A 27,662-nucleotide genomic window follows, 5' to 3' on the forward strand; every position below is an offset into this window, starting at 1 on the left:
AATCTGTGGACAGGTTCTAAATAGGCAAGAGATCAGATAGCAGATAAAGTACAGTGCTAGCAGGAAAACATTGTCCCAGCAGCTCTTCCAGCCTAGCACTAATCTAAGGTAAAAGGTAAAGGACCCCTGGATGGTTAAGTCCAGTCAAAGGCGACTATGGGGTGTGGTGCTCATCTCACTTTTCAGGCCGAGGGAGCCAGCCTTTGTTCACAGACAGCTTTCCGGGTCATGTGGCCAGCATGACTAAACCGCTTCTGGTGCAACGGGACACCATGACGAGTGCCAGAGCGCATGGAAATGCCGTTTACCTTCCCGACACAGCGGCATCACTTTATCTACTTGCACTGGTTTGCTTTCGAACTGCTAGGTTGGCAGAAGCTGGGACAGAGCAATGGGAGCTCACCCTGTTGCGTGGACTCGAAGTGCCGAGCTTCTGATCAGCAAGCCCAAAAGCCTCAGTGGTTTAGACCATAGTGCCACCCGCATCCCCACAAGCACTAATCTAGAGCCAATGGAGCCACACCCTGACCTCAGCCGATTCCTTTCAGCTATCGTCATCCAGAGATCTCCTCAATAGGAAGATTTTATTCACAAGGAGCCCTCTCTTGTGGTTGGGCACTTCTCCGGATGAGGTGGGTTTCTGTCTGGCACTGAGGCACCATCTTTCTCTCAGGTTTGGGACTAATTTGGCCTTAACATCAGAGGCCAAACTCACCCTCAGCATGGACTATGGGCCTCACCCTCATCTCCTGGCTCCTTCCAGACTGAGCCTGTTCCAGGCCTTGGATAATGGCAAGGCCTCCAGGTTGTAGCTGAGACATGACAGTCCCCATGGTTCCAGTGTTGTTTGAGAGGGAGAAAACTATTTTCTATCCACTTTCTCCACATCATGCATCATTTTACACATCTCTGTCATGTTCCCTCTTACTCTCCTAACTAAAAAGCCCCAAATGTTGTAACCCTTCATCATATGGAAGTTGCTCAACACACCCATCCCAATCATTTTGGCTTCCCTTTTCAAGCTCTACAGTTCCCTTCCTGAGCTGAGGCAGCCAGAAGAATACACGGCATTCCAAGTGAGGTCACACCATAGATTTGTATAACAGCATTGTGGTATTGGCAGTTTTATTTGCTGTCTCTTTGCTAACGATCCCTAGCATGACTCAGGAACACTTCAGGACCACGGGCTTTCGTTTTCGTAGAGGACTGCAAGGGCATTCAGCTGAATACGCAAAGATTTCCCCTTCAGACTTTCCCATTTGATGCATAAAGGTCAAGTATGGAGTTGTTGGGATGTGAATTATCAGGGGGCAATGCCAGGATAGAGGGAACTTCTTCAACAGGGCTAAAGGATGGAGGGAATGCCTCAACAGGTCTAAATGAACAATTATCTGGCAGTGGTCGATAGGAAGCCTTCTCTGTCTAGAAGGGGAGGGGGGGAAGCGTCAGAATGCAGCAGATGTACTCAGAATGTGTCCAGGACATCTAGAAAATTGAATTGCTCTTCACCCATCCCTGTGGCTATTCTAACAGGGAGGCTATTTCAGATTTGCAAAGGGGTGAGTGGCTTGGGGTCAAGATTCTCAGCAATATTTCAAGATTGCTCTTGGCTACATCAAAGATTCTACTGCAATAAGCGACCTATTTTAAGAGTAATTTATTTTTTATGCCCCATATAACACTACAGACCATTTGGTGTGTGTGTGTGTGTGTGTGTGTGTGTGTGTGTGTGTGTGTGTGTGTGTGTACATTCATGCTTACCACATGAATACCTAGTACAAAAGTGCACTCACTTAGGGAAGACTCAGGTTCATCTACAAACCTTATTGAAGGGAGCTGGAACAGTCTGGAACAGTCAGTCACACAGTCTCTCTCTCTCTCTCTCTCTCTCTCTCACACACACACACACACACACACACACACACACACACACACGATCTTTCTCTAGCTAGAGTCGTTGTGAAAATAACATGGCAAAGAGATGGAACTACACACCCCACCATGAGTTCCTTGGAGGAAGGGTCTGCTTTATAATGGGATTAGCTAATAAATAGGTGACCCCCCACCCACTTCACCTACCACCCACGCCCAGGAAGTATTTTGAATTTAGCTTAGTTTAGTTTTGATGCTATGTATCCTTTTCTATTTACACTGTGCATCAAGTACTGTACATGTAGGCAAAATACCCAGGAGGGATGGGACACCAAGAAATGGAGGTTAAACATGGTCACAAGTATATTGATTCCAGAGTTTGGTGTGGCACCAGGCAAAGATCTAACCACTGCCTGCTGGCTGATTCCTCTCCCCAGCCTGTTTGCTGGACAATTGGGAAGGAGTTGCTAAGCTCTCGGCCAACTATGGTGCGAGGCACTCTTGTAGGCCCTGACACCAACCTGAGTGTGTTGCAGCTTGCTATAGTCCCCCACAATCTTGAAGCGAAGCCTTAGCAGACCATTGATTGATGACCGGGTTGGGCCATCCTACAACCAACTAGGGAACAACACAGCTTCCAATCCTCCAACCCACTAGGTGGCATGATAAAGCCCACTACATAAGGGCTTCTAGCCATGCTGCTACAAGCCACAATGGCTATGTTCTACCTCCTCTATTAGAAGCATTATGCCCCTGAAGGCCTATTGCTGGGAACTACAAGTGGGGAGACGGCTGTTGGACTCAGGTCTTGCTATTGGGCTTTAGAAAGTCACCTGGTTGGCCATTGCAAGAATACTGGGCTAGGGGGATCATTGGCCAGGCTCCTATGTCCTTAAATGCAGTGAGCTGAGGGTTGTGATTATTTATATTGCAAACTTCCCAGCAAACTTTGTGGTATGACGTGTCACGCAAAAATGCCACTAGCAAGGGAATAAATAATAATAATAATAATAATAATTTATTATTTATACCCCGCCCATCTGGCCGGGTTCCCCCAGCCACTCTGGGCGGCTTCCAAAAAAACAGAAATTCTAAAATACAGAATGATGAACTGTATGAATAAAATAACCACTCATGATCTACAGACAAGATCGGCATGGCTCCTGCAGTAGCTGCAGCTTCCTTCTGCCTTTGAAGCAGCTGAGTTACTTTCCAACTGTATAAACTCAGAAGAGAAGGCAACTTGAACAAGGAGCTGGCAAGGAGCCAGGAGTTCAGCACTTGCCAACAGGCAGAGTAAGCAGCCGTGGCTGAACCTCACCCAATGAAAAAATACCAAGGCAGGGAATTTCCCCCAAGGCGCTGGCCGGGAAATTCTGTTCCCTTCTCCACCCTCCGGGCTCAGACTTGCAAAATCCCCAACCTTCCCTCTCTTCCTCCTCCCTTCTCTGCCTCTGCTCTCCAGCTGATAAATGTCCAGGAGTAACAAAGTACTTCCCCATTCTCTTCTAAGGAAAGGGAAACATCTGTAGTTCCTCCAGCCAGATGCTGCTTGCAGCTGCAGCTGCACTCAGTAAGTGACAAGGAGGGGTGGAAATACCACAGGCAGCAGAGTGTGCAAGGTAAGTGGCAATTTAAATTGAGAACTTTGACAAGTCTCTCTGTTCCCCTTGGGAGACCCACCGAAGTGTTTGCAGAATGTCTCAGTTCGCACCCTCTTTATTGAATGTGATATTTTAGAAACAGGCACCCTTTTCAAGTTAGTCTCTGCTGGGCACAGATGCTATGCGGTGGGTAATCCAAACTTGTTTCTACTTTCCTCCTGCTGTTGGAAATGCAAAAGAAAAGGCTTTTTTGTCTCTTTGGCGACTCTGCAAAATGTGAATAGCTGGTCCAAAAGTGTCATTCAAGGCCAGACTAGACATACATAGGCAACAAAGGATCCTGTGGCAACTTTAAAAAAATGAACAAATGGAAAAAGCTTTCTGGGACTTAAGAGTCCACTTCATCCCATGAAGTGAAATGCGGACCTTTTTAAATATGTCAGTTTTGGTTCCTCTCTGTTCCTCATTTTTCCAATCTTAAATTCACTTCTACACATTTCCACATCAGTTTGTGATTTTTTAAAAAAAGGTTCTCATGAAAATTCAGCAGCACTTTAATGTGATATTCTCAGACACTTTTTGTGTGTGTGTGTGTGTTCAATTTAGCCCAATATGCACATTTTGGAAAACCAATTTACCCAATACAGCACATTTGTATGCTATTTTCACCAATACATGCATTGCTGTGCACACTTTATACAAGTGTTTGCACCTTTACTATATATATTACTTATCCAAAGAACTACATTGCAAAGCTCAGAGGAGCGCAGGTTTCGAAAGATGGCTTTGTTTTCCCCCGTTTTGAAAGAGGAAAGGGCATCCAACAATAACAAAAAATCCACTGTGATGGAGTCACCTCTTCCAGCATTGGGTGGCAGGTTTGAAATATACCCTGTGTGTATTTTTGATGTGCGTAATGTAAGATCTGATTTATTTATTTATAAAATTATTTGTATACATGTACTGACATACCATAAAATAGCAGAGTAGCGTACAACAGTAAAACATTAAACACCATAAAAAGCATCTCCCACTTCATGGTTACCTAAAACCATTACATATGGCCATCATGGAGCTGCCCTGTTTTCAGTCTCACTTGCGATTATGTAGTTCTGATGCCTTTGTTTTTACACATGTATACAGTGGTACCTCGGGTTACAGATGCTGCAGGTTACAGACGCTGCAGGTTACAGACTCCACTAACCCAGAAATAGTACCTCGGGTTAAAAACTTTGCTTCAGGATGAGAACAGAAATCGCGTAGCGGGGGCGCAGCAGCAACAGGAGGCCCTATTAGCTAAAGTGGTACCTCAGGTTAAGAACAGTTTCAGGTTAAGAATGGACCTCCAGAATGAATTAAGTTCTTAACCCGAGGTACCACTGTATATTTTCTTTTGATAGTGTTTGCATGGTTTTGTTATGGCCTTTGGCTAGCGCAATAAAATCTTATTTACCTTTACCATTACATATGTGTGATGCAAAAGAAAATTATCTGTTTTCTATTATCTATATTTATACCCTCAGAAGGTAGGCTTTAAATGTTATTTGCTAAATTGCCGTCGCTGTGTTGTATTACATTTCTTATTAAGCATAATGGCTAGTGTGACGTTATTGTGCTGGATCCGAGATGAGTGCACTAAGTTCCCATTAAAATTAATGGGGCTTAGGCTAAAGATTGGCTAAGTTGCCCCACTGATTTCAATAGGGCCTAAGTTCAGTTAGCTTGATCTAGATCAGTGGTTCCCAACCTTTTTTTGGCCATGCCCCACCTAAGCATCTCTAAAATCCTGATGACCACCCTCCCATGACATATAATTCTTATTATTCAAAAAGTGAACTCCAATTCACGTGGAGGAAGCCTAAAAGGCCCTTAACTGTTAATAACTCATTCTTGAATTGCCCCCCCCTTAAAAATCAAATTACTTTTCTGTGGGGGGTGTGCCCCACGTTGGGAACCTACTTTATTCAAAGCTTGGTTGGTTACAGCACAGAGCTGATAACTCCAGAGTTGCAGGTTTGATCCCCGTATGGGACAGCTACATATTCCTGCACTGCAGGGGGGTTGGACTAGATGATCCTCAGGATCCCTTCCAAGTCTACAATTCTATGATTTTATTATGTCCAGCCCATGAATAAGGATTGTGGAGGGCAGTCCATCTAGTCAGCGCATCAGCAGTAGCCCAATACAGTACCACTGTCTCCTGACCGACTCCCCTGATCACATCAGTCCACTTAAAGTGGGAAAAAATGGGGGTGGGAAGGGAAGAAAATGCAAAAGCTCGTTTACTAAGTTATATGTGAAACAGCTGTTCTTTTTTTAAAAAAAATGTAAATATAAATGATCCTGTAACTGAATCTGCAAGCATCTCAGTAATAGCAATAGCTCGAATTTTAATCCCCCTTTTTGTAGTTGTAGCACATCATTAATCCAGACAACCACTATTGAAAGTATGGGATGTGAACTGGTGGTGGCTGACCAGAAACAAGACCTTGGGGTTGTAATGGATAGCTCAGTAAAAATTTCAACCCAGTGCATAACAGCTGTGAAAAAGGCAAATGTTGTGCTTGGGTAGGGCTGCCATATGTCTGGAATTTCCCAGACATAGCTGGGATTTGGCCGTCGGAAACTGTTCAGGTGGAAATCACTGAAATGTCCGGGAAAATCCAAATGTATGGCAACCCATGTTGGAAGTGTAGATTTTGGTGAATTTCCTTAAAAATAGCTAAACAAAAACCCAACAACTTTGGCCAAAAATGAGATTTTTATTGTTGTTTTTAGATTCTGCAAAAAGATAATAATTCACTTTTTGAACCCTATGCTAGGGATCATTAGGAGAGGGATTGAAAACAAATCTGCCAATAACATGCCACTGTACAAATCTGCAGTGCGGCTGCCCTTGAAATACCGTATATGATTCTAATTGACTTGCCTCAAAAAGGAAATTGTAGAGTTGGAAATGTTTCAGAAAAAAGGAAACAAAAATGATCGAGAGGGTGGAGCTACTCTCCTCTGAGATAAGGTTATGACACATGGAGCTAAAAGGCTTAGCAGGCATGTCAAACCTGCAGCCCTCCAGATGTTTTGGACTACAATTCCCATCTTCCCCAACCACTGGTCCTGCTAGCTAGGGATCATGGGACTTGTAGGCCAAAACATCTGGAGGGCCGCAGGTTTGACATGCCTGGCTTAGAGAAAAGACCAACCAGATGAGACATGATAAGGGATGCGTAAGATTAGACATAGAACGGTAAAAGTGGCTAGGCCCTTCTCATACTACTAAGCTAGAACGTCCAATGAAGTGGAATGTTGGTGGATCAAGGATGGACAAAAGAAAGTTGTCCTTCACATCAGGGCATAGTTAAAGTAGGAATCTGCTCCCACAATATGTAGCGATAGCCAACAACATAAGATTAGACAAAATGAGGGTGCACAGGGCTGCTAATCTATACCTACTAACCGCAATGGCCATGGTCTCCCTCCAGTGGAGGGTGAACCGGATGCCTTTTAATTGCTTTCCAGCCAAGCCCATAATTAAAAAGGAAAGTATGGATACTTGCGAGAGGTTTCTGTTTTTAGTATCATGGTCCCTTTTGAGCACGCAAACAACTTGTTGCTTAAAGAGGACTGAGACTTTACCAAAGGAGCAGAGTCAACAGATGTAAAAGATCATGAGCTGGCCATACCTGTAACTGCTGTGTTGAAGATAGAATTTCAACAAATGCAGCAGCATTCATCATCCCTACATGACAAGATCACCTACCAAACTTCCCTGAGCTAGGAAACTTTCCCTCCATATGTTTTTAGACTCTAGCTTCCATCATCCCTAACCATTGCTGCTGGAGGTAGGAGTCCAACTACATCTGATCATCTCTGAACTAGCTCTCCATCTGTAAATACGCTGAAAAATGTAAGGCTGAAGTCCATATTTATCTGAAGAAGTGTGCATGCACACGGAAGCTCATACCAAAGACAAACTTAGTTGGTCTCTAAGGTGCAGCTGCTAGAAGGAATTTTTTTATTTTGTTTCGACTACGTCAGACCAACATGGCTACCTACCTATAGCTAGTCCATATTTACTATTATTTATTGATAAAACCTAATATTTGCATGATGCTTTTCAGGACAATGGGCTTCTAAAGCAGCTCACACAAACAAAGGCCTGACTCACACATCACTGTAAACCAGGCATCCCCAAACCTCAGCCCTCCAGATGTTTTGGGACTACAATTCCCACCATCCCTGACCACTGGTTCTGTTAGCTAGGGATGATGGGAGTTGTAGTCCCAAAACATCTGGAGGGCTGAGTTTGGGGATGCCTGCTGTAAACCATAGTTGAGCTTAGGAATGGTTTACAGCAGGCATCCCCAAACTTCGGCCCTCCAGATGTTTTGGACTACAGTTCCCATAATCCCTGACCACTGGTCCTCTTAGCTAGGGATCATGGGAGTTGTAGGCCAAAATATCTGGAGGGCCACAGTTTGGGGGTGCCTGATCTAGTTCAATGTTTCCCAACATTGGGTCTTCAGCTGTTTTTGGACAACAACTCCCATCATCCCTAGCTAGCAAGACCAATGGTCAGGGACGATAGGAACTGTAGTCTGAAAACAGCTGGAGACCCAAGGTTGGGAAACATTGATCTAGTTCAACCTCCTGCAATGCAGGAGCCTCAACACGCTTCTTCAAAATAAATCATTGTCTCTTTCCAAACAAACCACAAACTGTAACCACAAGGTTTGTTTGGGGGAAACAAAGCTCAAGCTCAGGTTCAGGTATAATGCTAAGCCCATCAACAGCTTAGTTGGTGGCCAGCAGCAGGCCCAGACCCTCCATCTCTAATCCATATGTGCAGGACCCAGCCTGCTCCAGCTCCACCCAGCTAATCCACTTTCCTGAAATTTCCATCCAGTCATTCACTCAGAGATCAACTATGCCTCACTTGCCCTGCTTCTTCTAGCAATTCTTGTTATTCAGGTGCAGACTGTTCCCTTTGAAAGGACGGCTCTTTGTTTGTTATCCATCCAGGCTCCAGTTATAGATCCAAGTTCTTGAGTCAGCTGTCATTATTTCTTTCCTGTCTGTGTGTTTTCAGATTGTGGCAGGAGAATTTCTTTTGATCTGAAAGCACAAGGGGCTACATTATGCGGCACTCAAAGCCCAGAGGAGCTGCATGTGCACTTGCTGTGGAAAAGGCCAACATACACTTCCAGACATGACAAAAGCATGGGAGGCAACAAGGCTTGCTTTATGTGAGCAAACACCTGCTGCCCCAATGAGGAATGGAGAGGCAGAAAATAGGGTTTGTACTTGTGTGCCACACACACATACGAAGATAAATCGTAGAGACACTAAAATAAAGTTTTGATGTCCTAGCCAACCCTGTATTTGGGGGGTGAAGAACCTGCAGTTCTCCATGGGTGCTGGGAACTGTAGTTCATCAGCAACATCTCCCTGGACACAGGTTCTCCATCCCTGCTGTAGCTTGATTTGTAGCACACTGCAACATGTTAAAGAATTGGCCTGCAACTGACCTTTAGAGGTACTAACAATAACTTGGTGTGAAGAGACATGCATCACTACCTGCTCATTTTGTTTTCGAGAGTAACCGTGTTATAAAATCAACAGAGGCAAAGGCACCCATCAATATGATGGGCTGTCAGTTCTGCCTTAAGTGCCGTACACTTTTGTTAGGAAGAGCAAAGCACTGCATATGAAAACACAACTTGGGAGTGAAAATCTCCTTCCCTACTGACAGCAGCATCCTGGTTAGCACACTAGGTCTTTGCATAGTTTAGGGTTGGTGCTGGAGGAGAACAGAGCGCTTGTGCCTTTAACAGCTGTGTAGCAGGCAGATATTCAGCAGCTTAGGTCTCTTCTAGTACGGAAATGCAATTATGGGAAGATCTTTACCTGATGTCATTATGTCTGTCAGGCATCTTATTATCTCTGGGTAGCTACTGATGTTTTTCTTACACACACCCAAGGCAACGTGGGTGGCGCTGTGGTCTAAAGCACTGAGCCTCTTGGGCTTGCCGATCGGAAGGTGAGCTCCCGTTGCTCTGTCCCAGCTTCTGCCAACCTATCTGTTCAAAAGCACACCAGTGTAGGTGGATAAAAATGAACTGCTGTGGTAGGAAGGTACACAATGTTTCTGTGCACTCTGGCACCACTCATCACAGTCCTCCATGCGCCAGTAGTGGTTTAGTCATGCTGGCCACATGTCCCAGAAAAACTCTGTGGACAGACTCTGGCTTCCTTGGCTTGAAAAGCGCCTTTGACGGGACTTAACCATCCAGGGGTTCTTTACCTTTACCTTTACCTACACACATCCATTCTAACTGCAACAGAGGATACAAATTTGCATAAGCATGTTTTCTATTGTCCTTTCCTTTATTCGCCTGTATGAGTTTCTCTTTATGTTAGATTAGAAGCTCTTTTGTAGTACCTTACATTAGTAAGTGATAAGAGGTCACACACTGTTTTTGCAGGCACTTTACCAGCAGAAACTGGCAGCAAGTCCCAATTGCAACATCAAGGAACTTCCCGGTGTCAAACCAGAGCCAGAGGTGTTGTTTTAGCTGCTTGGCATAATGGTTATGACATCCCGCTATGGCTAAGGTCGTCATGTAACTAATGCCTCTGCTGTTAGAAGCACAGTTACCAGGAATGAGGCACAGTGCAGCCCATGATTATGCTGAATGCTATGGCTTGCAGTGGGAGATGTAGACAACAATTACCAGACGATCACAAGCAGAATCTTAGCTAAAGGCTAGGGGTGGGTGGAGAAGTTCAGTTCGGCTGAAATTTTAATCCAAACATGCCTAATTCCTGTTTCCTGAAACCATACGCAAACCAAAAACACAGCTGTCTTTTCAAATTTGCATTTCTAATTCCCCAGCAGCAACAAAAGCTTCCAAGATGCTTTTGTTAGAGGTGAAATGTGCACAAAAAGCAACAAATTAGGAAGAAGAGGAGAAGGAGGAGGAGATTGGACTTGATATTCCGCCTTTCACTCCCCTTAAGGAGTCTCAAAGCGGCTAACATTCTCCTTTCCCTTCCTCCCCCACAACAAACACTCTGTGAGGTGAGTGAGGCTGAGAGACTTCAGAGAAGTGTGACTAGCCGAAGCAGTTGCATGTGGAGGAGCGGGGAATTGAACCCGGTGTTAGCATAAATCCTCTGCGTGGCACAGATGCTGCATGTGGATGAATGTTTACTTTATGTGATTGCTGTAACTTTCCCACACAGGAGCTCAAGCTGTACCCTGATCTCCTGTCATGTGATGTTCTTTGTTCTCTTTCTACTTTCACTTTCTTCTGAACTGGAGAGTGATGGCTGAACACACACTCTCTGAATAAACATAGATTAGCACCTACGATTGTTTGCTGTCTTCTTTACCGAAGCCAGTGGCAGTAGTAAGAATATTGGTGATTTACACCCCAATATTCCAACAGTGGTAGCAGAGTTCTGGCAGAGCTCTGGTTCCGATCCACGGACCTCTGAAAAGCGTAAACTGGCAAGTAGGCCTCAATCTGCAGCAGCTGATCCTGAGGAATTTCGCCTGCTTGGGAGTCACCGGTTCCTGCGTTCCAGGGGAGGAAGAGCACGGATAGTCTGCGTTCCTTATCACCGGAGCAGTGAGTAACCGGGACTGATTTATAGCGGCAATAAAACCTCTATAAAGTGGCAGCTTAATTGCAGATGCCTGCCGAAAGCCTAATTTGCAGCTTCTTTGTACTTTGAAGTCAGAAGCTAGCAGCACGCTTACAGTAGCAAGATGGCTAAAGCCGGGGATTCAGATCAAACACCCAAGAGTTTGTGTCCTCTGTTAAATGACTCAAATTACGCAACGTGGAGTGTTAAAATGGAATGTGTTCTTATCCGGCAAGGACTTATTGAGTTGATTCAGAACGCACCGCCCGTTTTGCCAGGCCACAGGTGGTTGAATCGCAACGCACAGGCAAGGGCAACAATAGTTCTGCATTTGGACCCATCACAGCTGGTTCATATTCGGAACTTAGATAATGCTTATGATGTTTGGACTCATCTTCGGGACGAGCACCTTAGGTTGCGCGCCGGATCAACAACATTATTCTTTCAGAGATTAATTAATTTGCGTCTGAAGGAGGGAGGAGACTTGAGAGCCCATTTGCATCAGATGCGTCAACTACGCCAGGAGCTAGCTGACAGAAACGTCAATTTGGATGACGACATTTATTGCTTTACAGTGCTAAATAGCCTTCCCAAGTCCTATAATGCTATTGCAGCCCAGCTGGGGGCTCAAGACCCTCAGCAAATGACTGCAGCAGGAATTTATGCTTCATTGCTTAATGAGGAGGACAGGACCCGCGCACAGGTGGAGGCCAACGGGGAGCGCTACTCACCCTCACCTGGTGCATCTGCAGAGACTGCACAAGCCCTTAAAACTGTGGTCAGATGCCAGTTATGCAATATTCCTGGGCACACAGCCAAGACATGCAGACGACCCCAGAAGGACTCAGGAAGTCAACAACAGGCTTCTGGGCCTAAGGGGCGAGGCAGCGGCGGTAGTGGCAGCAGCAGCGGCGGCGGCAGCAGCAAGGGCCCTACAGCACGCAAAATGCTTGTAATGCTCACTCAGCTTGATGACCAAGAAGACGACGGGTCTTATCTGATCATAGATTCGGGATCTTCGCACCATATGGTGAACGACAAGAGACTGTTCCAGACTTTTGAAAAGCTGGACTCCATCGTGTCACAGGCAGATGGCAATTCCTTGAAATCCATTGGAAAAGGAACTATTTTTCTGAAATCTCTAAATTTGAGTATCAGTAATGTGTATCTTGTTCCAGAGCTGAAGCAAAACCTTTTCAGTGTTTCTCAAATAGATGAGAAGGGGTTTGAGCTGTGTTTTCACAGGGGCACCTGTGTGATTTCTAAAGATGGAGAAGTTCTTTTAAAGGGACACAGAGACAAAGATAACCTTTTCAGATTATCTTATGATAAAAGTGATGCATGCTTTAATGTTGTTGATGATTGTTTGACAGGTCCAGAGGAGCCTAAGCAGGCAAAGAAGCAACCAAGCAAGAAAGGTCTAACACGTTGTTTCCAGATCGTTTCTGCTGGTGTTTTTGGTCCTATGCCGAAGTCCCTTGGCAAGGCCAAATATTATCTTCTGATAACTGACCACTTCTCTAAGTATACGTGGTTTTATCCTCTGCAAAAGCCTCAGCAGGCTATTGTGAAATTTTCTGAATTTCATGCTAAGGTTGAACTGAAACATGGTTGTAAAATTGAATGTTTATTGACCAATGACATTCCTCTTTTTACTTCACAGGAGTTTCAAGCTTTTTTTGATGACAAAGGCATTCACCACAAGTTTGCCAAAACCCAGGCAGCTTGGGACAAAAGCTTATGTGTTAAGGTTAACACTGAGTTAGAAGCAGGCATGCAGGCGCAACTGCTGAGTTCAGGATTGTCTGAACAACTGTGGGCTGAAAGCATCTCATTTTTCCTTTACCAGTGGCTCAGACAGGTTCCTAAAGGACAGAAGCGTTCTCCTTATGAGATTCTGTTCCAACATAAGCCTGATGTGAGCAACACTAAGGTTTTTGGAACCAAAATGTGGGTGGCTTCGCTTGAGGGCAAGCCAGTCCAAGGCATTCTATTGGGTTTTGAGGAAGGTCAATGCAGAGTTATGTTGCATTCTTCCAATGAGGTGATTCTTACTCAAGAGGTAGAACACACTCCTACGCCACAAGAAACATATGTTCTTGATGAATTTCCCATAGGTGCCAATGATTTTGATGATTCCTACACTGACACAAGTTGTAGTGATAATGATTCCTTTGCTGAAGGCTCTACCCCGAGTAGCTCTGACACAGGGGAGACAGTCATACACAAAGGAACTCATGCTGTTTTTAACAGACCTTCATCGGATGATGAAAAAGTGCTAGAAGCACTTGATCCACTGTTTACCATTGGTAAGAGTTCTCCCAAAAGTCCTGAGGGGGAGAATCTCAGTAAACAGGATTTGCACCTCTCACGCAGGTCTGAGAGGATTAGAAGAGGACCCAAGAGGTATTCTCAGGAGTTTGACAACACAGCAATTGCAAATTTAGCTGTGCTTAGAACTCCAAAACAGGCAGCAGTCACACAGGCTAAGCCACAACAACAGGTTGTCAAACGCAACACTGTTTCTGTCAACAGAGCAACTGCTCTGGTCCCCTGGAAGCCAAAGCTGGTCAATCCAGTCTCAGAGAGTTCCACAGCAGGAAAGTCCTACTTTGTTTATGACAACTGTCTGTTCACTTCTCTTAATGATGCTCTCACATTTGCATCTTTTTCCATTTCAGGATTCAGGGGAGATGTTAGCATAAATCCTCTGCGTGGCACAGATGCTGCATGTGGATGAATGTTTACTTTATGTGATTGCTGTAACTTTCCCACACAGGAGCTCAAGCTGTACCCTGATCTCCTGTCATGTGATGTTCTTTGTTCTCTTTCTACTTTCACTTTCTTCTGAACTGGAGAGTGATGGCTGAACACACACTCTCTGAATAAACGTAGATTAGCACCTACGATTGTTTGCTGTCTTCTTTACCGAAGCCAGTGGCAGTAGTAAGAATATTGGTGATTTACACCCCAATATTCCAACACCCGGTTCGCCAGATTACGAGTCCACTGCTCTTAACCACTACACCACGCCTTATATTTGAAGGGGACACTGAATACCAAAGTGTTTGCATTGGGCAAAATTTGAATATAAAGATGTGTATATTGGGGGGGAAGTGAGTACTAAAATGCTGATGCATTTTCCCAAGGGAAAAAAAGAATACAGAATGATACTGAAATGTGGTGACCTGAAAATTGGAAAAATGAGAAACTGATAGACATCAACATTGAAAAAAAATCACCCGTCCCTAATCATGGGGTGGGGTGGGGAAGCATGGAGGATCATTGGTCACATGGTAAAGAATCTAGAAGTCAACGGAAGCTTAGGCCAAAACAAATTTGCTTACCTCTAAGGTTCCACAAAACTTTTTGCTGCAACAGACAAACAACAGCTACTCTGCTGTCACAAGCCGTTATTAACAGTTTTAGCTTGTTTCCAGTATTTCTGTACTGTGCAAAAACAAAGGTTTTTGTGACAAATAAAACCATGAGATCTAAAGTAAAATACAATAAAAAGATGAAATCCAAACATTGTGAAACCAGAATCACTGTAAAACCAGCAACTGAGAATTACATCAGCGCAAAGGATAAAAAGCACACTGTCGAAAACTACCATTATTCGAGATAGGCTACCTATTTTTTGTATCCCCTACAAGTCAGAAACCCACATTGTTGCAGTCAAGTGTATATTTTAACACCATGCATAAACACACACACACACACACACACACACACACACACACACACCCTGCTCAGTCCTTTGTAAGCCTGGCTCTCCCTTTGAAACTTCCTGGACTTTATGGGCTCATTTCCAATTCACTCCGCAGTTGACTGGACTGGATTAACGCCTGATACTTTTAGACCCTGAACCGTTCAACAACCCTGGAAATGCAAAGAAAACGACTCAACTTTTAAGCCTGGTCTTATGTATTTATGGGAACAGGTTGAGGCGATGAGATTTGCAGCTCTTTCAGTAGTTTGTTATGATTTAGACAACATTAAGCACATCTTTTTAGACCTCTGCTTCATATGTCTCGGGAACCTCCAGGCAGCTTTAGTATTCTCCTGATAAAAGGAAGAGATGTGAGGAGCAGAACAGCGGCACATTCTCCACTAGAGGATTTATCACCTCTAACAATTCGTTTTATCTGCTGTGTCAAAACTCACGGCGCAGGATCTTTTTGCTGAAAGTATGTGTGCCGGAGAAAGGAGCTCATTTCCTTAAAAAAATAAATTACACTGATAAATTTGCTGCATTACGAGCCTGGCCCTTAGATTCCCCCCCCCCCAGGTTTATTTTGAATTTCTCAATGTGCACCTCATAACAGAAGGGCCTTATAATTCACAACATACTCTTTTATTTTATTTTTCCCCCATTTTAAGTTGGACATTCATTTCCTAGATGTAGCAATACTGGAAAAACAAAAGAGAGTATGAATGAAGAAAGAATAAGAAGAGGAAAACATGGAAATTCCAACCCCTCTCTCTACCCCCAACCCCGCCCCAGACAATTTGGACCAGAATATAAGTGTTTCTGGGAAATGTAAAAAATAAATAAATTGCTCATTACCAAAATAAAAACTTAGTTGGTCTTTAAGGTTCTGCTGGAAGGAATTTTTTTTATTTTGTTTCGGCTATGTCAGACCAACACGGCTACCTACCTATAACTACTGCTATGACTCTGGTCCCCCATGACTATTCAGCAGAAGTGGGCAACCTTTTTCAGACTGGGGGCCTCATTCCTATCTGGGGAGGGGGGCACATGACAGTGGTGGGTGGAGCCAGCAGCAAAGGTGACAATTTAAAGTAATATTTACCTCTCTATCCTCCATCTGGGCAACCAAGAGGCATGATGAGGATTCAAGGACACAAGCAAAAATATGAAGCAGAGCACCAAGCAGGAGTGATGAGATGTGTGTGGCCTGCTGATAGTCACAAGGGTCAGACAGGGAGGTCTGGGGGGCCACATTTTGTTCCTCTGGCCTGTGGTTCCCCACTACTTTACAGTTCCCCACTACATTACAAGGATGGGGAACCTGTGGGCCCTCCAGGTGTTGTGGTCCAACAACATTCAAAGGGCCACAGGTTTATCATCCCTGCAATTCGGCTTGATCCTTGGAGGTAAAACAAGGCTGCGCTTACATTGCTGTTTTTCCTAGTAGTCAATGACGCCCTTGACATTCCGAAAGCTATCAAAAAGGTCAGTTTTGATTACATAACTCTTCAGCACAAGAGGGAAATAAAAATTATTCAGGATGTGGGTTTTTTTTGAGGGGGGTGCATTCAAAGTGTTTGAGACCCCTCAGAAAGGGGGTTGAATGTGTCTACTCTTGAGTATGACAAAGTTTTAGTCAGAGTAGACCCAACTTAGCCCTTGGGTGGTACAATGGGTCAGTGCACCAGGCTGTTAATCCTGACTGTCGGCAGGATTCCTGCATCACAAGAGTTTAGAGTAGATGACCACTGGGGTCCCTTCCAACTCTACAATTCTATGATTCTATATCCATTAATTTCAGTGGTTCTATTCTGAATACTATCATCACATTTGCTGATGACACCACTGTGGTGGGGCTCATTTCTGGGGGGGATGAGTCCGCCTATCAGGACGAGGTAGAGCGGCTCTATGGTTGGTGTGGAGATAACAATCTGGTCTTTAATACTGTCAAGACCAAGGAACTGGTGGTGGACTACAGGAAGAAAAAGGCAGGGACCGGGTGGAGAGGGTGGCTGTATTTAAGTTCTTAGGTGTTACCATCGAGCAGAGTATGACCTGGAGTGCGAAAACCACTGTTCTGGTGAAGAAGGCCCAGCAGAGAATGTATTTCCTCAGACGTTTAAAAAAGAACAAGCTGAGTGAGAGACTGCTAATGTCCTTCCACCGAGGCTCCATAGAAAGCATTCTTACATACTGTATCTGTGCTTGGTTTTCCAGCTGCACAGTCATGGATAGGAAAGTGCGCTAGGAGGTCATAACCACAGCCCAAAGGATTATCGGTCATCTTCTCCCATTTCTGGAAGAACTATACAATTCCCGTTGCCATAAAAAAGGCAAATAATATTTTACAAGATTCATCTCATCCTGGATATAGTCTTTTTGCACCGTTGCCTTCAGGCAAGAGACACAGAACAATTAAATCAAGAACGAATAGATTAAAAAACAGTTTCTATTCGAGAGCTATAACCATCTTAAATGCTGTAACTAAATAATATGATCCCAGGGAGTTGTGATGGGTGTATATGCATGTTTGTGTATGGCTATAATTGTGTTTCTATATTGTTTTTTATGGGATGGCATTCAATTTCGTTGTACTATGTACAATGACAATAAAGTATCTATTCTATTCTATTCTATTATTCTATTCTATTCTATCCTGCATTTTGTTTATTCGGACCTATTTTTCTCCCAGGCATGTGCACATTTATGTAGGTTTAATCATGGAGGTCAGCCCTAAAACATATGCCCTTGGCAACTCTAGTCTTTCCCCTTTTTATTCCAATTTTGTGAGAAACGGGAAGAAGGTAAAGCCATAGTTAGGAAAAATATATAGTGTGTACTAAATGCTGTTTCACTTATTTATTGAATTTCTATAGCATTTATTCCCCATAAGAAAAACAAATATATCTCTTTAGTATTTCCTTTTCAAGCACACGTATATAGCCATAAGGCTGACATAAAAACAGAAAGACATAAAGTTGCAAAGCAAATCCATGCTGCCACCTAGTGGCCAAAGAGGCTCTCAACATCCCTAAAGCTAAAAGTTTGCTCGGGGTTTACCTGTGCATTTATTGCACCAAAATGTCCCCAGCTAGGGAAGTAGCATAGATTGTTTGAATTCTCTCAGGCTGTTGTAAAGAAACTGGGTTTTTGTTTTTTGGTGTGGGTGGGGTGGGGTGTTAATAGCCCATCTTTCTAAACCTGAACAGCATCCAAAAAACTTGGAAGTTTCTTTCTGGGTGGGGTAGTGATATTATTAGCAGTAATGTGCAAAGATGCACAAGTATAACCACCACGCCTGTCTGACAGTTCCAGGAAGTGGCTCTGGCTGTCAGCTTCCTCCTCAGTGTTGGCCTTGCAAAATTCAGCAAGGAGCAAGCTCTGCGGAAGTAATTGGGTCTGCCTGTTATGAGCTCTGCCTCCACCTACTGTTGGGCTCCTGCATTCTGCCCCTACTCTCCACCAATGGGCACCAGTCACCACTGTGGGGTTGTAACTAATACTTACTAATTTTAAACTTACTTTAACCTACAAGTCTCTTCATAGTCTTGCTTATCCACCTCTCTGGATCAGCACCTCAGCTAGCCCTAATCTTTTTAAACCCGGCAATCACGATGCCTGTAGACACAGCAAATTAGTGTTGTGCCCCATATATTACCCCAAATTTCTTCCCCTGCCCTACTATTCCCCATCAATAAAGGAGAAAATAAATAATGTTCAAAAACTGTCAAAAGGGAGAGAAAATTTTGGTCAAATTATCATGGGTGGAGTGCAGCATTTTTCTCCCCATGTTTGCTTGACTTTTGAGGTGGCCAAGGTCTGATACAGACGATTTCCCCAAAATATGGCACCCCTTTATTTCTTCAAATAACTTTTGAAGAATATATTTCTTCGACAAAACTATTTGCTTTGTGGTTTTGCATTTCCCCCTTTAGGGAGAAAATAAACTTAGTGAAATGAAGGTGTACCGTATTGGCCTGAATATAAGCAGCACTTTCCCCACCCCCAAATTCTGACTGTGAAAAGTTAAAGTACAGCTTATATTCAGAACCGAGCGCTGCGTGTCTGCCTCCTGCCACTACTGCCCTGAACAGGGGGCGGGGGACAGCCGGTGCCGGCTTGGGGAGGTAATGCCGGGAGGCAGTAGTGCCAGGAAGCGGGTGCACAGTGCGCTCAGAAGCAGCACCTGCAAAGAAGTATTGAATTTTAAAGGTGCAGCTTATTTGCAGGTGCGGCTTATATTCAGGCCAATATGGTATATAAAATGAAGGTTCTAGGGACCAAAAAAACAAACAAAACCCAAGCTCCGATTAAAAACAACAAACACACAGTTCCACACAGATATCTGCATGAAAACTACACATAGTTTTGCAAAGAGGTTTTAAGCTGAGGTTAAGTTCAAAACAAGAAGTCACATAAGAGAAGCACCTCCTGTGTTTTGTGCTGGATCCCGAGAATACTTGCAAAAGGAAACTGCATAATCCCCCTCCCTCACTTGAATCTCTCAAGATACTGAGAGCATCAGAAAGTCCCCCCCCCCCCAAGACGGCTGGTCTATGCTCATTCTTGCACACTGGAGAGTGAGCTCAAACAGTGCAGTGAAATTGCCTAAGCCACCCACTAACAGCATCCTCTGGAAGGTCTAGTTTCAGTTTCTTGTAAGTTAACCTTGTAGGATGTGCTGCTGTGCCAAAAGAAGTAAACTATTAAAAGCAGCATTATATAAAAGATTAGCTAATATTTCATATATCAACAGTTTTCATACCAACAGGCAAGTTTCTAACACACACACACACACACACACACACACACACACAGAGAGAGAGAGAGAGAGAGAGAGAGAGAGATATTATATATCACATTAAAAACAGAGCCAAAGAAAACTTATCTGTTATGTTTCCATTACTGCAGATTCCACAGGACAAATGCCTGTGACCTTATACAACCCTCCTTACTGTAAATCACCAAGCTTGAGTTGAGAACTAAATTGAGTTATTTTATCCCTAGCAAGTTCAGATATAAGGTTTAATATGTACAATCTTGTATCTTAGTAGGTGACCATTGTACCTGTCCATTATGGAGAAGAACACTACAATGATTCCGCTGACTACAGATGTACCTAACAAGAAGGAGACGGTGTGCATTTTTGGAACAGGCGATTTTGCAAGATCTCTAGGACACAAAATGATGCAGTGTGGCTATTCTATAGTGTTTGGAAGCCGAGGTGCTCAGACTTCTTCTCTGATCCCTGAAGGAGCCACAGTGCTTTCTCATGCAGAAGCTGCAGAGACATCTGCTGTTATCATTTTAGCAGTCCACAGAACACATTACAGCTTTCTGGAAAACCTAAGGGAAGTACTCCGTGGGAAAGTGATGGTGGATGTGAGCAACAACCTCAAAATAAACCAGTACCCGGAATCCAATGCTGAATATCTTGCCCAGCTCCTGCCAGGAAGCAAAGTGGTGAAAGCATTTAACACTGTGTCAGCCTGGGCTCTGCAGTCAGGTGCTCTGGATGCAAGCAGACAGGTAATGACATCTCTGCAGCAAAAGATGCTCATATTTAAAGAGCCTTAAAAGGTGAAAGCCCAGTTCTAGATCTTCATTTTGCAAATCCTAAAGCATTTCTTCCAAGTTCAAAGGCTCTCTGGGTGAACTGCTTATGGCATGATATAAAACTGTTTCTAGACTGGAGATCTAACCATCTAAGAGCTGATAAGAAAGCAAAAAGTTTGCATCAAGTGAGAAAAGTCCAGCTTTTAATTTTCTTCTTTGTGAGGAGGAGGGAGGTAAAGGGCCCTTAATGAAAATCACTAGCCCTAGACCAGGGTTGAGGAACCTGTGGACCTGCTGTTGGACTCAAGCTCCCATCATCCTGAGACATCATGGCCAATGGTAAAGAATAATAGGAGTTATATTCCACTACCTGGAGACTGCAGGTTCCCCATTCCCTGCCCCCCATTTCTGATTCTTCTCAGTTTTAGCCAAATTCTGCTCAGTTGATAGTCTTCTAAAAACACGAGTTAATTGTGGGCATTAGACCTACTCTGGCAATTCAAACATAGCTTCTTATTGAAGTCAGAGCAGTGTTCGAAAGCAAACACTGGCAATAAAGAAAAAAGGTCTCTCTTCATTGTGTTGTTGCTGTTGTTTTGCTCCAGGTATTTGTCTGTGGAGATGACAGCAAGTCAAAGGAAAAGGTGATGGAGATCATTCGAAGCCTTGATCTTACTCCATTGGATAAAGGGTCTCTCTTAGCAGCGACGGAAATTGAGAATTACCCTTTGCAACTTTTCCCAATGTGGAAATACCCCATCTATCTCTCCCTTGTCCTCAGTGCATTCATCTTCTTCTACAGTGTGGTTCGCGATGTGGTCTATACTTACACTAAGAAACAAGTGGACCGTTCCTTTTTTATTGCCATCAGCATCCCAAACCGTGTCTGCCCTGCTGTGGCACTCATCCTCCTTGCTCTGGTTTACTTGCCTGGGATCTTTGCTGCTGTTCTCCAGCTATACAGAGGTACAAAGTACAGACGCTTTCCAGATTGGCTAGACAAATGGATGCTCTGCAGGAAACAGCTTGGCTTGGTAGCCTTGGCTTACGCTTTCCTCCATGTTTTGTATACACTCGTTATCCCTATTCGGGGCTATGTACGATGGAGGTGGAACTCTTATGCCATTGCACAGGTAAGTTGATGTTGTGCTGTTTCTTCTCCCATTTCACCACCAGCGCTGAGGTCTTTGCAACTTTGCATGGGGATGTGATGCAGGCAGGGCTTTGAAGCCATCAGAAACATCGCAAGGGCCAACGTGCTTGCTGCTCTCCATCTGGCACAGATCGTGCCCTTCCTGCTTCTCCCTATGCTCCCATGGAGACATCCAAATGTAAAAGAGAGTGAGCGGTGTTCTTGGTAAGAGCAGCCATTGGTTCTTACTGGGGAGGAAACCTCAACTGTTCAAACCCCAGTTGCCGTGTAGAACCTCTACCACCAGCCATCTTAACAGTAAAAGCAAAAACCATAGGGTCTTGATCCCACGCTGCCTCTGGAAGGCATGTGGTCCCCCTTCACACAATACTGTTTACACACCAAAGATGGAGAGCTGTTGGAGGAAGGCCCAATAAATATGGGAAGGCTGTGAAAAAATTCTAAGCTTCTGCTCCTCTGGCACTTTTCCGATTTACGATTTATAAGTGCTCTGAAACCTAGAGACCGTTCTAACACTTCGGTCTTAAAAATGAAGCCAGATAAACTCCATTCACCAACCCACACACAAACCCTGCAGTTGGATTTGGGCCCAATTCAGATCCACCAAAGATGTTGTATCACAGCATGGAATTGATCCCCTCTTGCCTGCTCTTCATTCATGACGCTGTCCACCATGTAAGGTTCTGGACCTTTCAGAAGCAGACATTTGAACAAGGTCTGTGCTTGTCAGGTCAAGCAAGCAAGCACATTCCACAGGGCAACCTTGCAAAACTTCTGTCACCTGCCAGAAACAAACTTCCCTACACAGCTGACAGAAACAGACATTAGCAAATCTAGAAAAGAGGGCATTCCATTTTATCTCCACTCTTTACAATTCTAAGATAGAAATTTCCTGACTTTTGATGGGTGCAACGTTTGTCAATTTGACGTGCACCTACAAAACCTGCCAAGAGCACCTTGAATATTTCACAGTATTAAAGCTATTTATAGATGTATTTTATAGATGTATTTTAATCTGTACCTACTGGGTATTTAAAAAGTATTTTAAAAACTTTCATCCCCTTAGGTGTTGAACAACAAAACAGAACCACTGAACAATGAAAGAGCCTGGATTAGTGACTCGTATCTTTCTTTGGGCATCTTGGGGTTCTTTCTGTTTGTCCTCCTGGGAATAACATCCTTGCCCTCTGTCAGCAACAGTGTCAACTGGAGAGAGTTTCGCTTCGTACAGGTAAGAGAGCTTGCTAGCCAGCAAGCTAACTTTTCTTCTACCTCACTTTCAGTGTGTGTTCCTATGGACATTTCCTCAGAAGTCAAGCCCAATTATCCTGGGGGCATCTGGTTGGCTACTGTGGTAAAGAGGATTCTGGCATATATAGGCCGTTAGTCCTGTCCAGCGTGGCTCTTCTTAATTCAGGTATGGACCACCTCTGGCTCTCCAGACATTGCTGGACTACAATTTCCATTCCTAATATATTGGTTAGGCTGCCTAGATGATGGAAGTTGGAGCCCAACTTCATATGGAGGGCCACATGTTCCCTATCCTAGTCTTAATGTTTGTCTGGAAAGGAGGAGGAAAGGGGCCTAACACAATCCAAACCACCCATTCAGGAAGTCTTCGAAGACTCTTCTCCAGGTTCCCTCGTTTTGGGAAATCAACCCCTCCTGCAAGGACATCTCTGTGGCTGCTGCAGATAAGAGACGTTTTGTTCCTACTCCTTGAACTTTTATGTGTTTGTGTCAGGGCCATTTGGTTGCAAATGTTTCTCATTAGTCTGATTGTAGGTTTTATGAACGACATATTGTCGAGTTTGCTTTTCTTACATCTGGGAAAACCAGTAATCACAGGTTTTTAAATTATCATTTTTAGAAAGTTTTTAAAGTGAAATCCACCAAAAAGCTGGAAAAAATAGATTATAAATACTTGTGCTAATCCTCCCTACAGTTCATTTCATGTATCTAACCCAGGCACCCCCAAACTGCGGCCCTCCAGATGTTTTGGCCTACAACTCCCATGACCCCTAGCTAAGAGGACCAGTGGTCAGGGATGATGGGAATTGTAGTCCAAAACATCTGGAGGGCCGAAGTTTGGGGATGCCTGATCTAACCCAAAGAAGAGAGCTGTGCCTCATAGGCCTGATTAGTTCAATGTCCTGCCTCTATGATTGAGAGCTTCCTTTGCATATATTGGTATTGAAAGGTAGCATAAACCTGGCCATTATCTTGATGCATTGTGAACTGATGCTCAGCCCTGCGGGCAAACTTGCCCAAAGACACAATGGGCTTCTTTATCCCATCTTGACCAAGAAAATTGCCAGCTGGATTCAGTGGGAGAATTGAGTTTTGGTCATCTGTTGATAACAGGATAGAATGCTTTCTGATTTGCCGCCATGTGTCTCATAATGGGGAAGTTAGCTTTGCAATCATTTTTGTTTGTTTGTTTTCTAGTCTTCTCTGGGCTACCTGACGCTGGTGTTGTGCACTGCCCATACACTGCTCTACGGTGGGAAGAGGTTCCTGAACGCTGGCTCCTACCCATGGTGCCTTCCTTCCGTTTACATCCTCTCTCTCATTATCCCCTGCATTGTGTTGGCCATGAAGTTTTTCCTCATATTTCCATGTATCGATCGGCCGTTAACTGATATTCGACAGGGCTGGGAAAGAATACCCAAAGGCATAAGCCAGACAAACAGCAGCCAATGCAGGTCAGCTGTATAAGCTCTTAGCAAATGTACAGTTTCAACACACATTATCTGCAATAGCAAAAAGAAAAGTGCAAGCAATTTATACGCATCAAAAATAAGCTCAGAAATTATGTGTTCCATTATTACTCTGTAATGTAAGGCCCAGCAACTCTCAGCGGCAACTGGTCAATATTCAGCTAAGGTGTTTAGGGGATGAGTGCACCTTCCTTTTCTGGATTTGAGACTGAAGGAAACAATTATAGCCTTTGCCCTATCTCCTCTGTGTAAGAGGAGCCCAATATACAGTGGGCCACATCTGAGAATATGAATTACACTGATGATGAGAAAGTTTATGGCAGCACTCCCAAACCAGATTCCCTTCAGATGTTTTGCACTAGTTCCCATCATCCCTGATGACTGATCAGTTCAGAACATTTGGAGGGCAATAAGTTGGGAAAGCCTGGTCTATAGACAAAGCAATAATAAATTTGAACTATGGCTTTTGGTCCTACTCTGTGCCTTTTCAGATTTATGTTCTCTTTCAAATTTGAGCAGCACTTTAAAGGTTCCTAAATTGACTATGCTTTCCTAGGCCATGTATACTGTGAAATGTACACACCTGCAATTTCCTCTCATTGTGACGGAAGGTGTTCATTACTTTATGGAGAATGTGTTGATAGTTAAACACAATGGATTTCCGACCCCCCTATAAATTCATGGTCTTTGTGGTTTGGGACTGGATTTGAATTTGAATTTTAAATTCATTTTTGCTACGATGGACTCAGGACCCAACAAAATTGTTTAATTATAGTGTTGCCCTGCATATACCAATGAATAAGGTTATGGTTAAGCTACACTTATAAGCTTGATCAATAACAGACAACTGATTTTATTCAAGCTTCTTGGGCTCCGATACTGCCTATTGCTGTATATTATGTATTGTATTTTTTTACCATTTTTAATAATATTCAATAAAACAAATGCCTTGTGTTTTCCACACAAAAATCGCTAACCGTGGTCAGCATACCATAAAGAGATCCTACTCATAAACCTCTATGTACAAACTTTGCTCACCAACATTTATATTTTGTATATCCTGATCATCATCATAAATAAAGTTTTAAGAACAAAGTCTCTTTGCTACACCTACAAGTGTGGTCGCAGGTGGTCATGGACCAGATCTAGGTGCTGATAGAGGAAATTGATTTTCCAGATCAGGGAGACCCACCCAACATTTCATACCAAGTGGGCCGCAAGAGTACTTGTTTGCAAATATTCATAGACCGGGGTGGGGAACTTGCTGCTGTATAGACTCTGGCTTCCATTAGCCCCAGTCAGTGTGGCCAAGTTCAGGAAGGAGACCTAATGATCTCCCATCCCTGATGTCAACTCCATATATAGTACATGTTGGCATTTGCCTCTCTTTTTTCAAAAGCGAACTTGCAGCGCCCCTTGCCACTTCCCCCTCTTAAAAAAAGAGAATCTAATTCAGAATTCTTTGACTAAAAAAAGGCAAATACTGGAGTGACAGTGTGCCACAGAGAGCAAAACTACAATCCTCCTGTAGCTGATGTTTCTTGAGCTCCTACGATGAGGACATTGACTTGGAGAATATTGTTCTTGCTATTGAAGTGACATGACTCTCAGCCACCATGCAGAGAGACATGTCTAGCACAATGAGTTTAATGAATGTAAACACTTCTGAGTGGCTGGAGGTACTGCTTCCAAGACTGTTAGTAGAGTTGATTGTCAGGAGCTGCAGAAGGTGTTGACATCTATGGGCTGAGTTGTGAAGCTTTACATTGGCTGGGGTTTGGTTGGCGCTAGGCAAATCCAAGGAAGCCCTATGCCAATCTGCTTAATATGATTGGAGGTTATGGACCTGTCAGTCTTGGTAGGGTGCACTCCCTTACCAGTCACCACTGCAATGCACAGCGCGGAGGTGGAAGGGGGCGTTGACTATTAACTGCATTTTCATATTACATTCCACAAGTGGGTCCTACAACAAAATGTTGCAATGTGGAGTGCTTCTATACAGGGTGCCGGTCAGTCATGCACTCATCAAAATGGCTCAAGCAATTCAGCAAACAGCAAAATACAGTTTTCATACTTTTTGAACTTACAGTAATTGCCTGTAGGGATTGATTCTGAGGCTTAAGTGCAGGCAAAAAAGATCATGGCTGCAACTTCAGGTGACTGACAGGTGGCTTTTTCCTTCCATCTCATTCACACATTTTTCACTTCTCAGCAGCCCTATGTTATGCTTCATGACCCAAGCTTTGCAAGAAACTCAGATTTGTTACTGAAGAGACAATTTGCAGAGCATTAGAAAGGTTATGGGGTGAGGGAGATAACACACTCATTAGCAGCCATTTTTGTGTGAAGGTGAAGAAAGGGTAAAGAAAAATCAGCTTGACGGTTCCATTCCTTAGAGCAATGGTGGCAAACCTTTTAGAGAACGAGTGCCCAAACTGCAAGCCAAAACCGACTTATTTATTGCAAAGTGCCCAAAGTTGTTGAGCTTTATTGGGGAGAGACAGAACAGCAGAAAAAACACCTCGGTTTTCGCCATCTCCCTCCCTCTTCCCCGCTCCCACCGGGCGTGCTCCCCGGCTAGCTGGCCTGCTCACTTTCGGGCCGCTGCAATGGGGAGGGCGGAGCAGCCCTGAGGCCAGGTGAGTGGCGGCAGCCGTGAGAAGAGGGAGAGCCCTCACGCAAGTCAGCCAGCCCAACAGCTGCGGCTGCCTGCCTGCTCCCCGCCCATGATCCTGGCATGGTCTTCCCCATATTCCTCCCTCCCTCCAGCAATGTTGCCACGGCAAAGGGGTGAGGCTAGGTTGGGCCAGGGTGCAGGGAGGCAGTGGGTGCAATTGCCCTCCTAGCCCAGGGAGGTCAGGCCCACAGGAGGCGAGGGGCCTGTGGAGGATTGGAGCTGGGGGGGGCGGAAGGGAATGGGCGAGGTCTGGCTTGGAGGGGGGAGCTGGGAACTACCACGTAGCACCCAAAAAAAGTGCAGGCAACAAATCATGAGGGTCAAATAATGAACGCTGTTACGCCCAATCAGAAACAGCCACTGGCCACAGCCAATTTAAAAACAGACCAATCACCGAACACAATTGCCGGCTACCAGCAAAAAAACCCCACGTTCCGGGTTTAAGCAGTGGATGCACACAATAGCGTGGGGAGGATCGGGAGCACAAATGGAAAAAACAACAAAACAACAGCGTGGATGGGCTGGTGGCGTGCGTGCCAGCAGTGAGGGCTCCACGTGTCCACTCTGGCACGCGTGCCATAGGTTCGCCACCGCTGCCTTAGAGCAACCTTCACCAATCTTGTGCCTTCCAGATGTTTTGAACTACAATTGGCCATGCTGTGTCAAACAACATCTGGAAGACACCAGTTTGAGGTTACAGGAAATTACTTTCCCC

General features: G+C 44.2%; 1 protein-coding gene across 2 annotated transcripts; it reads left to right on the forward strand.

Annotated features, from left to right (window-relative positions):
• The first annotated feature begins 3,238 nt into the window (after positions 1-3,238).
• Positions 3,239-27,152, forward strand: STEAP4 (STEAP4 metalloreductase). 2 transcript variants are annotated; one of them, XM_035129849.2, is made up of 5 exons: positions 3,239-3,494; positions 19,896-20,370; positions 21,003-21,530; positions 22,617-22,781; positions 23,999-27,152. In XM_035129849.2, the coding sequence occupies exons 2-5, from the start codon at positions 19,918-19,920 to the stop codon at positions 24,266-24,268; spliced, it is 1,416 nt and encodes a 471-aa protein (XP_034985740.1). In that variant the 5' UTR covers positions 3,239-3,494; positions 19,896-19,917; the 3' UTR covers positions 24,269-27,152. The 2 variants fall into 2 exon arrangements, with proteins under 2 accessions (XP_034985740.1, XP_034985739.1); XM_035129848.2 differs by having other exon boundaries at positions 3,240-3,494; positions 19,893-20,370; positions 23,999-27,150.
• The last annotated feature ends 510 nt before the right edge of the window (positions 27,153-27,662 follow it).

This window comes from Zootoca vivipara, chromosome 12 (assembly GCF_963506605.1).
Source record: "Zootoca vivipara chromosome 12, rZooViv1.1, whole genome shotgun sequence".
Taxonomy (NCBI): Eukaryota; Metazoa; Chordata; class Lepidosauria; order Squamata; family Lacertidae; genus Zootoca; species Zootoca vivipara.

Bases quoted from the DNA above. Each gene is read 5' to 3' on its own strand.
- STEAP4 (XM_035129849.2), top strand. From the start codon at position 19,918: ATGGAGAAGAACACTACAATGATTCCGCTGACTACAGATGTACCTAAC. The intron at 21,531-22,616 runs GTAAGTTGATGT...TCATCCCCTTAG, and splicing joins ACTCTTATGCCATTGCACAG to GTGTTGAACAACAAAACAGA. The intron at 22,782-23,998 runs GTAAGAGAGCTT...TTTGTTTTCTAG, and splicing joins GAGAGTTTCGCTTCGTACAG to TCTTCTCTGGGCTACCTGAC.